The 15,023-nt window shown below is 37.0% G+C and overlaps 2 protein-coding genes across 15 annotated transcripts in view; one reads left to right on the forward strand and one right to left on the reverse strand.

Annotated features, from left to right (window-relative positions):
- Window positions 1-15,020, forward strand: part of MOK (MOK protein kinase) — a 29,779-nt gene extending 14,759 nt beyond the window's left edge. For 5 of the 7 annotated variants that reach the window (XM_082762574.1, XM_082762580.1, XM_082762578.1 and 2 more), the window contains 5 exons: window positions 512-613; window positions 1,031-1,204; window positions 1,450-1,558; window positions 2,565-2,762; window positions 2,849-2,956. In XM_082762574.1, the coding sequence (XP_082618700.1) occupies window positions 512-613; window positions 1,031-1,204; window positions 1,450-1,558; window positions 2,565-2,762; window positions 2,849-2,929 (664 nt within the window). In that variant the 3' untranslated portion in view covers window positions 2,930-2,956. Of the gene's footprint in view, window positions 1-511; window positions 614-1,030; window positions 1,205-1,449; window positions 1,559-2,564; window positions 2,763-2,848; window positions 2,982-7,648; window positions 7,872-9,715 lie in introns of those variants that run through there. The other 2 variants (XM_082762575.1, XM_082762579.1) reach the window with 2 other exon arrangements.
- Window positions 1-15,023, reverse strand: part of WDR20 (WD repeat domain 20) — a 59,915-nt gene that overhangs the window by 6,937 nt on the left and 37,955 nt on the right. For 5 of the 8 annotated variants that reach the window (XR_014317681.1, XM_082762569.1, XM_082762573.1 and 2 more), the window contains one exon: window positions 7,917-8,898. The exons of 2 other annotated variants lie outside the window; for them this stretch is intronic. Coding sequence is in view for 4 of the 6 variants with exons in the window: in XM_082762569.1 (XP_082618695.1) it covers window positions 8,845-8,898 (54 nt within the window). In the remaining 2 variants the exon portion in view is untranslated. Of the gene's footprint in view, window positions 1-504; window positions 583-2,897; window positions 3,017-7,916; window positions 8,899-15,023 lie in introns of those variants that run through there. One more of the 8 variants, XR_014317679.1, reaches the window with a different exon arrangement.

A 15,023-nucleotide genomic window follows, 5' to 3' on the forward strand; every position in this document is an offset into this window, starting at 1 on the left:
CAAGCTCAGGAATGCAGTTCAAAATACCATCTTTCCAGTATTGCTGCTTGTAAAGAACCTCCGTGTAAGAATGGAATGTTTCTTATAAATATGTATTTGTGTGCATACACAGCAGGAGGGACTGCTTGGTTCTGCTGTCTTAAAAGGAGGAAAACTCATGCTGTCTTCTGGGATCTGCCACTTCGCTAAAAGAAAACAGAATCCCATACCCATTACTTTTGATCAGGAGGGATGTTGTCTTTACATATTTTACTCCAAATCTGTGAGGAGAGGGCAATTACAGATTTCTGCTTACTAACCCTAACTATCCTTCCTGTCCAAAAATGCAGTTGTATTAACCTACTGCTCACATTATCCTTCTGTTGTTGGCTGGTATTAAACTGTTCACAAACAAATAACACAAAACTTCATCTTTCTCTTAAATTAAAAAATGTTAACCAAAGTGGCAGCTATGCCATTTAAACTACTTTAACTGTGTTCTGTAGTGTTAATACCATCTCTTACCTTGCAGTTTTCAGCCTCTCTTTCCTGGATCTAACGAACTGGACCAAATTTCAAAAATCCATGATGTTATAGGCACTCCTGCCAAGAAAACTCTCAACAAGTTCAAGCAGTAAGTATGCATTTCCATAGTTATTGGTCTCAGTGTTCAAATATTCAAAATACAACTGTAGAGCTGTGTACAATTTCTATACAGGGAACCGTCACAAAAATCAAATTCTTTTGTGACAGCTGCTGACAGTGGTGTCTTCTGTCTACCCCCGAGCCCCAGAGACAGGCACGTATTTGTGACTCTTGTAGGCAGAGCAAAAGAAATTTGAGCCTACATCAATCTTATTTGGCCTTATTTCTGTAGTATCCTTAAGGTCAGTGGCATAAATTGTTAGGAAAGAAATCTTTTTTTTCCAAGTGTTACTTACTTGCACCTAGTAAGTGATTAACGAAATCTTAGACTAACTTCTTTCAGTCAGTTTTAGTTTCTCTATGGATATGCATGAATAACTGTTTGTTCTCAACTTGCTTAACACAGGTCAACAGTTATGAATTTTGATTTCCCCTTTAAAAAAGGAACAGGAATACCTCCTCTTGTGCACAATTTATCTCCTAAAGGCTTCTCTCTCCTGTATGCAATGATAAAATATGATCCCGATGAAAGAATTGCTGCCCATCAAGCATTACAGCATCCTTATTTTCAAGAATTCTGGCAAGTGACTTCAAATCATTTCAATCTTGACGACTACGGTTAAGAACTGGGGGGACACTGTGTGCTTATTATATAAGGTGGACTGAAGTGAAGTTCACTTACAGTGCTAATATTTATGTTGCTACACAATGAAATATCAGTCAACATAAGTCTTTGCACTGAGTCCAAACTTCACCTAAAGCACAACTGATGTTTTCTTTTCTTTTTTTTTTTTTTTTTTTTCCTTCTTCCCCCAAACTTTTTAGGGCAGCTGATACACAGGCTTTGGCCACGCACAGAGTAAGATTACTAGAAAATACAGCAGGGCAAGTACCTCTGCATTCGAGGCAAATATCAAAGGAAAGCCAAAAACAGGTAATATTTTAGTGGAAGCACTGTCAGCCCACTTAGAGAAAGTAATTTGTGACACTGAGCTTGTTAGCTACAAACAAATATTTTACTTAAGCTGATTACTTGGTTTTATTCAGTCTGCCCAGACACCAGTCTTTGTTGGGTCTGATGCAGCTCACCATCCCCCCAGGCCCTGAAACACAGGTTAGAATTTAAAAGCTGTGATACCACGTAGTACCTCTGGCAGACATTTTTCACAGGTGCTACTACTAGAGTCAGTGCTGTGTTGTTTAAAATATGGTCTTCTGCTTTTTTTGCAATCTACACTTGACTTCTAAAAAAGTTTTACAGATAAAGTTGTAGCAGAGAGAGAAAATGTATTTGTGCTCTCGAAGCCTTCAGTCTACATTTTGAATACATTTGTTGTTGTTTTTTGTTTCTTTGTTTACTTTGTTATCCTGTATTCAGATCATATCCAGACAAATACTGAATTTACACTGGCTGCTGAAAATCAGCAAATTAAAATGTGATGAAAAATTCTAATTAAATTCTAACTAAAACTCTATTTATAGTCAAATTACATGAAAAATACTCAACATACGCAGTCATAGAGTTCATTCTGTCTGCAAGGTGAGATAGAAGTTAGTAAAAGAAGTGAGATAAAAGTTAGAAGGTGAGATAGAAGATAGTATTGCATGAAAAACTCTGAAATTCATTTTTTTCACAAAAGTTACCACAGTAGAGAAAAAATATATTTTCCACTGTGCATTTGACATAGAAAGCATGAATCCGCTTTTCATGCAAGCAGACACATTTTCCACCTGTTTAGTTCTTAGGTTCATCAATGTGAGCTTTGTAAGAAGCACAATAGGGAAAATTTGCAAGAAGCATCATGTGAGGTAGTAATTTTTAAAAATAATTAATTGAAATAGTATTTGGCTGAGTTGTTTTGTTCTGTTGTTTCTTTTAGTTTTTTATTCTTTAAGATGTTATCAGAAAAAAATAAATCTCAATTTCTTAATTTTAAAAGGATCCTCTTAGGAAAGCCCAGGAAAAAACAAAACAACATCGACCCCCTTGTGGAGAATTACCAATATTAAATCTTTCTGGAGTAGCCAAACTGACTTCTTGTCCTACATCTACATTGCGTTCAGTTTTTCCTACAGCTAAGGAAAGTGGGGAAACCCCCGCGTCACAGTCTGTTAGATTTATGGGATCAATTATCGAGGTATAGACTCTAACTTGCTCATTAAAGTAGAACAGCCAAATATGTTTTACAGAGCACATTTCAAACTTCTGTTGTTTCCTCAACAGTCTGAGAAACAGAAGGCACGTAAGTCTTCCCTGAAACATTTCCACTTACCTGCTATAGGACGAAGAGGAGGAGATTACTGACCGCCTTGTAAAGATTTTGGAGGTTGAGGAAAAGCACGGCTATGCAGTGAGTGAAACAGCCCCGATCATGCTGTCATTGGTAGAGATCTAACAAAACCAACAGTGCGTTATTTTGTGTTTCTGACAATTTGTCAGAAAACCCCACAAGGTTATAATGGGCTGCTTACCTAGCATTTTGGTATTCTGTTCCTGAAGACTATCAATATTTAATTAAAGCATTGTTCTGGCTGAGCTTAGAGAGCACTCTGTATTGAACTTCCTAAATATTTTTTCCTTTTAGAACCTGATGGAGGAAGGGGTTGGTTAAAAATAACATGAAAGGATTTGTTGAGCTTCAATATAAAAATGCAAAGTTGCCTAAAAAATACAAGTTTTCATATTATTGAATAAATGGCAGCTAACTTGACCTATCATATATATTTTTAGTTTTTTTCCAGTGATTTCTGCAAGGTATTTACCTCCTGTATTTAATAACTTCAACCTCAAGCTTTATTGAGAACTTGCAGATTGTGCAATCATATGAGATACTTGATTTTGATACAGTTAATATAACTTAAATATTTTTAGGTAACTATTTACTAGCTAAAAGATAAAGCAACTTTTTGTCTGATTCAAAAACAAATCAACTTTGGCCAGTTTTCTTCAAGCAGTGTTCTTAATCAGAAGTTTACACAGTTACTGATACTGCACCTAGTTGCTTGTAAGAGCAATACATGAATGCATTTCATCGTTTCAGAAATTTTACAGATCCTCAGTAACAATTTAATATAACGTTATTGCTCTCTAGCTCTTTACAAAGCAAGCATTTAAAAAGTATTTTTATCATACTTGGAAAGTATTTATTATAATTTGATACCATTGATTTTGAAACTCCTGAGTCAGATCTCCTTAAAAGAAATGCAGTCATTAACTTGATGTTTTACAGAACAGTTTTACTGTTTAAAAACCAAATGAGTCTGTTTGTGTGAGGCCTGCTTTGCTAGGGTTTAGAAATCTTTGGTCAGCCGGTATAGCGGCAGGACAGGTTTTGCAACCAACTTTTTTTTGTTAGTCCTAAATTACTCTGCTCATAATTGTTTTTTTCACCCACCTTCCTGACACTGAAACCGAAGAGCTCTGGGCCATCTGCTGCTGTGCAACAGCTCTCTGTGTGACAAGAAAGTGAAAAGCAACCAATGCCAGATCAGCACTATTGCTCAGCGACAGGGAATGGCCTGTGCTGCCTAACTTTTTTGTCCCTTTACAGAAACAGCGAAACAAAAATCAGCAACTCGATTGTAAAATCTAACTCAGGCAGCAAAAATCTAGATTTGTGACCGACATTACTGCTGAACTATTTACCCATCCTTTAATTTCTTGTTCTTTTCCTTTTGGGTTATGAGGCAGTCAGTGATACATTTTCAGGTTTTATAGTCATCAAGGCATTACAGCTTTGGTTTTTACTTTTGTGGTAGATTCACCACTGCACAGCTTGTGGTGATGAGAGGGGGGAGGTTGGCGATAGGCAGAGAAAGGTGGCAAAAGGCATGTTGTGGTAGATAGGTCACAGCTGCACACGACAGTCAAGTTCTTTATGAATTCTTTTGAGATCTACCACTTCGAAGTGTGTGGCTATCTAATAATTATCTTTGTGTTTTGAAGAAGGCATTCTTTTCACATACCAAGGAGCAACGTGACATTACTAGCAAATTATTTAAGTGTGAAAATGTCAGCAAGCTAAATGTTTATGTGGTGCATACCATGGGAGTCATTTTTTGGTTTGATTCAAATTTGACTGTGCAAGGTGAATATCTTGTGCCTGCAGCACGGCCTACTCTACAATTGCTTGTTTTATTTAATTTCTTCCTAGCAAAATTTTAGAATCTCAATAGGAAGAATGGAAATACCTCCCAGTAAATTGTAAATCATTGTAAATTACAGCACATGAAGGGTAATCTGTATTGCTGCTACTCATCCTGGGTATGCCACAGAAACAGCAGCTTTCTCTTACTAGCATTAAACAAATATGTAAACAGTCTTAGCGGCAGTTGTGCAGTAGACCAGTAGAACACCATAAAACAGGGAGAATTAAACAGCGGAATGCAACAGTATAGGTAGAGGCTGTTTCTCATTTTATTGAAACTCGTACTGGATAAAGATCATCCTTCCTCCAGTTCTAAGTTCCTCCAGTTCTAAGCAAAAAATACACTCCTGACCAGGATTATCTTGAAACTGCAGTGGGAGTACATGAAGACAGAGTGACCAGCCCAGGTCTACTGTTGTGTTACAGTTATCATCTCCCCACGTAGTCACACTTATATGTTAGCAGCTCGTATCGTTCAAACAGAACAGAGAGTTTGAACAATAATATTTGTTTGAATATCTAGCATTAATTTATAGACACACAGAAGTAATTTAAAGGTGTGATGCTAAACTTAGGCATTAAGGATGGCAGGTCTACAGGCAACATAGTGTAACAGTAACCTCCAGCTTCTTACCTTTTTTTACCACAAGTTTATCCAGTGTGGTTTTCTGCTTTGTTTTTTGTTTTTAGTTTTTTTTTTCCCAGAGAGGAAGATGGTGATTTCCTGAGCGTTACCCATTTGGGGTTAAGCATGGTATGCAAAAGTAAAAATGATGGTCTAAAATTAGGTAATGTATCTGAGGGATCTTGCTCTCTACAGTTATGAATCTGTGACATGATTTTTAACAAATCAAGCATATGTCAGTCTCCAGATTCTTAAACCAGAAAATAATAAAAAAAATCCTACAATCGGCTGAGCATCCAAACTCAGAGCTCTCTTATCTCAGTAATACAATAGGCAAAGTATGTTCTTTATGCAGATACGTTAATTGTATTGGTAGCTTCCTATAATCTTTTTTTTCCTGGAAGTTTCAAACATGAGATGCTGAAGTTTAAGTGGTTTCATTCAACAATTCAACCCCTACCCCTCAAAAGAATTCCCTCAGATCTTGTTTTCACAAGATATTTTCCCGTTTTCAACTATTATTGCAACTTTTTGCATCTGTGAATAATACCAGGTAGGTAATCACCTTATTCGTACACCAAGAAATAATTATATTTGTTGAAAAATATGAAGTCAGAAATTTTTGTAGCTCTAAACTTGGAGAGAAAAGGTTATCAGAGTAGTATTTTGTATATCACTAACAATTCTGTCTCACATAATAAGTATCTGGGGCTGTCAGTCTGTTGCAATGAAAAGAAGCAAGTTCACATTCAGCAAAATGCCTCTGCTATGAAAACTGAGTATTTCAATTGAATTACCACTTTGAAAATATTTTTTTCCATTTCTTTTAAGCTTTCAGGTGGGTCTTACAGGGCTTGGTACTTACAGTGCTTCATGGGCATTTATTTCATAACAAGTTCTTTGCTATTACTCTTCTGGAGACCGCTTACACTTTTCTGGCTGTTGGATTATTAGGCAATCTTGAGTTTTTCCGATTTGCTTTATAGTTAAAATACATTCAACTTTAAACTATAAATTGGGAAGTATTGTTCCTACCACCATTCTTTGAGCCAAAATGCTGCACTGAGATGACCTGTGTTCTACCCTTTAATTTTTTCTGTAGAACTCTAAGTTCTCTCCAGGTAAGTTATTAGCATCCCTTTTCTTCCTAGAATCATTTTTTTTCTTCATGTAGAAGAAAGAATGGGATGGATAAGTTCAAGCTTTCAGGTGCCTGCAAATAGTAAAAATGATGTTCCTGGAAAAAAAAAAAAAAACAAGACCAGACTCACTGTATGCTATTTGACTATGGTTTGTAACAGAGATGTACTCTGCAACCAGAAATGTAAGTAGCTGCCACTATTAACCTCAGATTGGATACTGTGGTCCTTCCAGTACCGATTTTTCCTACAGCTGGTAAAATACAAAGTCTTTTAAATAGATTATTTCATCTTTTCCTCAACTGTTTCATTTTGACTCAAACCATATGAAGCACGCACATAAAGAACTCTACAGGGAGATAACTACACTAGTTCCCAGTGACAAGGTTTATCTGTATTTTAACAGTTAAACCCAATATGTTAATAAAAATTTCTGAACAATAATGCTGCTCAGTTTCAGTATTTTCCCCATTCCTTGTATTTTAGAAGACTGCGAGTAGCTGAGAATTACGAAGTACAGTACTGTCTTTAACAAAGTAGACAATCCAAATGCTGGTTTATGCTGCCTGAAATGAATGGGAGATGCAGTTGCAAGCAGCTACTGCAGTTGTTTCTCTACAACTTTTAATTCATTTCCTGAAAAACACTAGCTTCTCATGCCCGAAGGTGTCTAATGTTTACTTGCAATGAGAAACATTCTACCCCCCTCCATTGCTGGAGAGTAGGACAGGCAGATTTTGCTGAGGTGTGCCCTCACATTGTGGCCTCGGTTCTGCTCTGCCTCCCTGCAAAACTCAGCAACAGGCTGCCTATTTCTGCATAGGAAAGGAGGAAAGATATGATTGGTACTTTTATCATCTGTCATTACTGGGGCTGGATGTGGAGCACCATTTATTTTTTTTTTCCATCTTCACAAGAAATACTGAAAACAATTTAAGTGTTTTGTTACTGACTGAAAATGTGTGTTCAGACAAGCAGCATTAAACTATACAAACAGATATGTATTTCCATCGTACTTATCAAAGTGTTGAATTGTAAACAAGATGCCTGTAAACAGGACAAACAAGTTGCCTAAGAAACCCAGCTGCTCCTACATGTTGATGTAATTTTAGTTTGCCAGGTCAGAAGGTGTTTGTCTACTACTGTCGGAACGGTCACTTCTGAAGTCCCAAGACAACATTATGCAACTACAAAATCCTCATCCCACAAAGTTGTCTGCAAGATTTCTGCTACACGAGGGATTTGGAGATAAACCACTAAGAATGAGAACAGACCACCATTACTTCATTTTCCTAGTCAAAACTCAACTATATTAAATATGAAGCAATGTTCTAGGTAAGACTTTTTAAAGGAATTTGTTCTACAAAGTTTAGATTATATTTCTGTACCAAACATTTAATTCAACAAAGGATTGATTACATCAAAGCTGATCAAATTTGAACAGAAAGTAAACAAAAATGCATATTCAAGATAGTTTAATATGTATTTTCTGAATTAGAAATATCACTTTCTTAAATGAATGAGAAGTTCTAGTGTAATGATCCATTACTCCCCTCCCCCACCGCTGAATTACATTATTTGTACATATAATACAGAGCTGATTGCAGTTGGAAACAACAATATTAAAATAAAGGTTTAATAGATACAAAGGATCTTTTCTCCACAACATAGTTTTCCTGGTGTTTGGACACCAGATTTAAAGTAATTTTCTATTAGCATTAAACTATTTAAGTGCAAAACAATTTTGTTTTAAAAATCTAAGATTGCAGCATCCATCTTCCTGAATAACATTTTGAAGCCAGAAAGTAATGACTTTCATTTTCTACGGGTGCATTCCAGGCTGTCTTCTAGCCATCTCTGGTTAAAAAAATCAGTGCAAAATAAACAATGGTGAAGTACTAATTTAACCATTGAACTTACTTGGATTTAAGAAACATACTTTATTTTACACTATATATATATATCTTTTATTTATATATTTATATATATAGATTAAATTACACTGGACTTTAAAAGTATAAAGAAAACCAAAAATGTTACTATTTTTTTCTGCAGCACCAAAGGAAGCTTTTTTTTTTGTTTTGTTTTTAAATGAAAACTCTTCCTTGGGTGAGCAGCTAGCAGTAGTAGCTGTAATAAGAACTCATTACATTATTCCTTTGCAAATTACTATGTGATTCACATAATTCCATGTTTACACTCTGCCACATTATAATTTGTGATGCTCTTTGCCTGAAGAACAGCTCCTGGTTCCATTGTCATTACTTCTTGTCCTGTGTTCAGAGATTTGCTAGCAGTAGTGTGATGGCTATACTACAGTTCCACTTGGAGAATTGGCCTGGTTTTGGGATGACAATAAACCCTGCAAACAAAGCAGTTTACATTAATCCAGCAAGAGAACCTGACAATAATTTTATAAAATTATTAGCCTGAAGCTAAAGTACAATTTATTTTTACCACCACTTGCTTACTGTAAGTATCAGCACCTCCCCTCCTACGAGAATCTAAGCCACGGTTGTATCAGTCAAGCAGCACACACCAAAGCGTTCAGTAAGGCAGAAAGTGCGTGTGTTCCTGACACACGGTGAATCTGATGCGAGCACTCGATTTCAGTCTACCTTGCACTTTGAGTCATTGTGAGCTGTGCAACTTTAAAAATCATACACCAAAAAAGTGATCATCATTTTATTAGGGTAGCAACAAACAAACCTATTTCAATATCAACAAGTTTGACAACTAACCTGATACAGGGAAATGCTCAATCTCTTATATGCCACTGAATATTACAGGCTTTAAATAGAAAAATATATTATCTAACCAAATACTTAGTTTGGTAATTGTAAAGGAGAATGAAACACGAAGTAGGAGTTCAGTAGAAGTTACCCATTACAATTTAAGCTTGCATTCAGGATTTTTTTCTTTAAACTGCATTACCGTTCCAATAAATGGAGACTGACTTTATTTCAAGCATAATGCTGCACCCCGAGCTAGACAGGGGTTGCGGTTCCATATTAAGGCAACTATACCGTAGGCGACAGATCCCAGTTTTGATTTATGTATAGTAGCCCATTTTTAGTTATTCACATAAAAAATGTATGCCAGACTTATATAGGAAAAGCTTAATATCAAAATGCAATTTCATCTTCTTGCAATGTCATTGTTATAACAACTGCCAGCAGACTTGCACCACCACGGCAGCTAAGCTGGAAGCTTATGAGTATCACCAATGAGTATCACGGAGCAACTCTTACTATGCAGGCACGGCAAATGCACTTTTAGCAATTCCGCTAAATAGCTACCAGCTTAATTTCTTACCTCAAAATTAAGATCCTGTGACTCAGATCCATCAAACCAGACAAGTTCAGGCAGCAACTAACACACAATGCAGAATGCACACAGCTTCGGAATCTACAGGAGCTCTTTCTCGCTTGGATCCCAGAACTGAAAAGTCACTACTGATGGAAGAAAACCCTGACCACAGACAAAGCGGTGGAAGGAGGTCTGGATTGGCTGGATTCAAGTCACCACGTTTTGACTAAAATCAAAACTTTTTTTTTTTTTTTTAATTAAAAAAGAAAGCCCCACATCTATTCCACCAATTCCGACACACAAATCCAGATACATTTGTAGGATTTATAGCAAAGTGTGTGGGCACGTGTGTATGTATACACTTTTATATACATTTATATATAATAAATGTATGTGGCACTTATGAATATCTTGTGAATATCTGGTTCAAACACTGTTGAGGTAGACTGAAATGGGTTGGTCTTTAAACCTGTGTGTCATTCAGACTTTGCAAAGATACTGCATACGTAACAAGAAGAAAAGACAGTTTTATTGTTATTAGTTAAGGAATAGCAAAAAGGCAGAATTTTAGAGAAAACAAGCTACTGAAGCATTTCTGAAAATGTTTATCAAGAAAGCTTTGTTTAAAAGAGATGAAGACAAAACAGAACTCCATAGTTCGCTTATTAAAGCATTCCTCAGAAGTCTATTAAATCCAGCAACAACTGGAAGGTCTTTCTCACAAGACTACGTCCACTAAGCAAGTTTCACACACCCTCGAAAAAGATGTCCCGAAAGTCTTATTTTCAGTCTTTAATAAATCAATAATCCAAACTGTTCATATGCAAACATTCTTTATAAGCACACACAAAAAAGTACTAGGGATGGTGTAATATGAAGCCTTTTTCAGCAGGATCATAGCCATGCTACATAAGCAGAAGAAATAAGCACTATTCTACCACCACATTTACACTGTAATGCAGCTGATTGTTGGCAAAAAAAAATGAAGCCACTCATCCTACAGCTGCTCTAGAAACAGGTAGCACATACTGACACGTAGTGTGAAGCCTGATTCCCCAAAAACTACTAGCAACTCTGGAATTTAAGTTCCAAGACTAGGAACAAGGATTTGCTCAGTCCTCGTTGCATCTCCCACCCCATGAATGCCTCCTGGTTTAGAAAGACAAAGCACCGTGTGGGTGGCTCTGAGAGATGCTAGGAAATCAGATTTCAAGCCTTGTTCTAAATGAATTCTGCAAATCTGGGCAGGCAGGGGAGAGGGTCAGTAAAGTGGAAACAATCTCAGGATCAACACATCTGCTACTGCAGGCAGACATTTCAAAAACTTCCATAAACTTAGGAAACAGCACCTTAAAACTTGGTCAAGCTACAATGAGGAGATGGCCATCCCAGAGGTTTGCTTGTGTGACAGAGGTCAGAAATGCTGCAAGTTCTTCCAAGTACTCAACTTCATAAGATGACATCTGAGACCTCAGATGTTCATATAAGGAAAGCAAGAATAAAAATTTGGCATTTAGGCATAAAAGTTTTACAGAATTGGGTTAAGAGTTCTGGGTGGGTCCTGAGTAACAAGAAAGATTGCATGGAGCTTTGCCATTATGAAGAAGTTAGTTAAGTACAACGTAGGAAGCTCTGGAAAGCCAGTTTTAGAAAAGCATGTGACAGCTGGAAAAAAAGCTAAGTTTTCATTCAAAAATTACCATATAAGAGTCTGGTCTGTAATCTGGGTGTGGGCCTAGAACACTTGTAATGACATTCTCTGGGAATAATACAACGAGTAAGGTTATAAAAAAAAAAAAGAAAGTTCCTGCATGGATACATAAGATAAAGAAGTTAGCCCGCGGTGCTTTCTGTGGCTAAACCACGCAGGTGGTGAAGGATGGAACAAAAGCTGCAGTAACTCAGAGCAAAGCTGCACAGTTTAATAGCAGTGACAGAAAACATGAAGGATTAAAACATGAGGAATTGCGATATGACAGCTCCGGATCTGCTGTGCTGTACATTGCATCAGCTTGAAGTTTAAGAACAAACATCACACTGAGCATGCAGCAGAGACACATTAAGAGACTGTTCAAAAACAGTTTTGAAAACAAACATAGTCTTTTATTAGCAATATTATGTTGGGTCTAGCAGGGGTTGGAAATGGAGCCAAGCCAGGAATTTGATAAGGCAACCTTCATCACAACCTCAGCAAGAGTCCTACAAGTAGGTGTTGCATCATCTGCCATCTCAACAGCATACTCTGCTGTTCGAATACTGTTCGAACACACTTCTCTGGTGGAGGACTGTCGTTTGCCTTATGACAATTAGCAATGTAAGAGCATTAAACACCCTGTTTCAGCAGTGCTGCTAGGGCAAGCTGCTGCACCACATTAATCTATGCATTCTCTCTGACTTCCCAAAACTCACAGGACTTTGCATATTTAGTAAAAGCCTTAAGACATACTGGTAGGCAGAAAAAGCCTTAACAAATACGATAGGTAAGATTGCTCCCATGTGAGTTTCAGAGCAGTCACACCCGTGGTCTGTTCAGAAAGACCTGCAGCAGCGTTAGGACCAGCCCTCCTCACAACGCACAAGATTGCAGGGGTTTGTTTTTCAAGAAGTTCCACATATGCACAAAGTTTGTTTGTTTGTTTCCCCAGGCAATAATATGAAACACAAAGTTTCCCAACAGAAACTAAGTGTGTGAGAGATCAGGACACAACTGTTGCATTTAAAAAACGAGCCAGGAAGACACTGCTACTTAGAATAAAAGCCATCAGTAACTACAGAGTTCGTATTTTCTTCGTGTAAATTAGAACAGAACTGATTGGAGCCAAAGATTTCACTAGTCCAGATATTAAACTGCAAGTTCAGACACGTGGGCAGGTTACTGTAAAGTTACTGCTTATGTGCTAATTCACAGCTCTCTTGGCACGCACTCGGTGCTCGCCCTGGACAGTAAAACAGAGCAGCTGCCTCAGTAACATGTGGGATGTCAGAACCCTGCCTGTCTTTCCTGCTGTTTTGAAATTGGAAAGTAGAAAGAAAAGCAAACAGTCCGCTGTAACAAATACAACAGGTATTAAAAAAGCCTTTTAGGCAGATACAGGCTAAAAGGTCTCACAGTACACTTCACTAATGCAATTAAACCAGCAACAGCTGACCTAACGAATGCCCATGCAAACATGGCATTGATTTGTTAAGCTATTACTGCTATTCAGATAATAATTGCATTTACTGTTAAAAGTATTCCACATGTAGTTTATTCTTGTTCAAAACAGTGATATTCTTGGAGTCACTTGAAAAAAGGTATCTGGACTGAGACCTTCACTGGACAAAAGAACCCACAGTCCAACACAGAATCTGAGCAATAATATGCTCAAACAGAATGAAACTGTTCACATTTGAAATCCTGCAGTTGAATCAGCTTAATTGGATTAAGATTTGTATGAACAAAATGTCCACATTTCTTACGCAGACAAGTCAGCATTTATTAGCTTAAGTCTTTGAACTACTTATATTGATTAAATCAGATAGTAAATCAGTGAAACTGAGTCAAAATTGAGACCATTCAAGGAAGTGCCTGCTGAACATTAACAAAACATACTATAGAGGAATATGTATGGATTCAGGGGGAAAAAGCCAAGCCAATACCTATCTCTGCATGGCCTATCCGTTCACTTTACGTAGGTTTAAATGCATTATTTGTCTTTGGTTGGCTTTATTATTTTTAGTAGAGTTACAGAAGTAAATTCTTAAACCATATGACATACCAGATCTTGTAAAAGCACTAGTAGCAACAGGGAGACTGCTCGTGCAACTTCACTTCTGTATACATAAGGAATTTTTCTTCTAAGAGAGGTGTATCACCTCTCAACAAATCACCCTTTTTGTTGCTCATGGTCAACAGAAAGAAAGTCAAGGCTGCTAGAAAACTAGCAGCCTAGTAAAAAAAAAAAAATCTTAACCTATAGTGATAGTAGATAAGATTACTTCAAGACTAGTTTTTCCTTGGCAGTGGAAGATAAGCATCTTCAAGAGGAGAAAAAAATAAGATACAACTAAGTGCACACTGGGAAAAGCACAAAAAGACTTTACCAACAGAAGCTGGATTTGACTCAGATGATAGGAACTTAAGCTTCATTTAGGTAGTACAGGCTCCAATGGTTAGGAACAGTTTCTCTAGCCTCTTTAAACTATGGTAAGGTTTAAACTTTTCAGATTAGGAAATAATGAAATTGAAATGAACCAGGAGAAGAATTGGGGAAGAAGCAGATGACTTAAGGCAATCCCATTTTGGGTAGTTGTAAAGTAAGCATGATCACAGAATGAGAAGTGATCAAAAATGAATTTAGTAAGTTGATCGGCACCTACCTAAAATCCAACTTGAAATACAAGGTTAATTGTATGTAAGAAAATAAGGTTATCAAACGAGTTATTTCCTTGATAAGTTTGTGCAACATTATAAAACAAAAGCAATAAAAGCAAGAAGACACTTCCATCTTCCGAGAAATCTTTTGTCATCTTCTGTGACTACAGAAGGTGTGGAAGATGGTTAAATTTCATGCTCACACTGACTGTTGAGAAACTGGTTTGTACAAGCAATTCTTGCATCATTTGATGTAATCAGCTGTTCACACAAGCTTTCAGGACAGATTTTATTTTGTTCATCCATCGACTCCTGTATATTCTTAAATATACATATATTACATGTAGACCATCGTAGTGGTCAGTCAGTACCTCCTGAAGTACCAAATATTCTCAAGTTCTTACAAGATGGATAGCTTATTTCCTCAGCTTTAGACTACAGAGGATTTTTTTCCTAAGAGACGAAGAGTCCTACCTCAGTTAGGAAGGACTCAAAGTAACTTTTTCACTGAAATTTCTCAGAAGTGCCTTTGAAACACTGAGGTGTCACTTTTTTGGTTCCTTCAGCACACAGTGCTGCTGCTGCAAGGGCGAAGTTTGCTCAGATACAAATGCACCTTCTTTTTCTTTGCCTAAATTGGTCTCAAGAAATTTTGTAGCCAAAGGTTTAGACTGGTTTAGTTCTAGTTCAGATGAGTGAAGTTCTAGACTAGCCAAAGCTTTTCTAGACTGAAAACACTTGAATCATCCAAGCGAGCCATATCCTCAGGGCTGTAAATTCAGCATTCTTTAGGTAAATGGCAATGTCTAAAGCTGGAATAAACA

The sequence above is a fragment of the Aythya marila genome (genome assembly GCF_965140915.1).
Source record: "Aythya marila genome assembly, chromosome: 5".
Lineage (NCBI taxonomy): Eukaryota > Metazoa > Chordata > Aves > Anseriformes > Anatidae > Aythya > Aythya marila.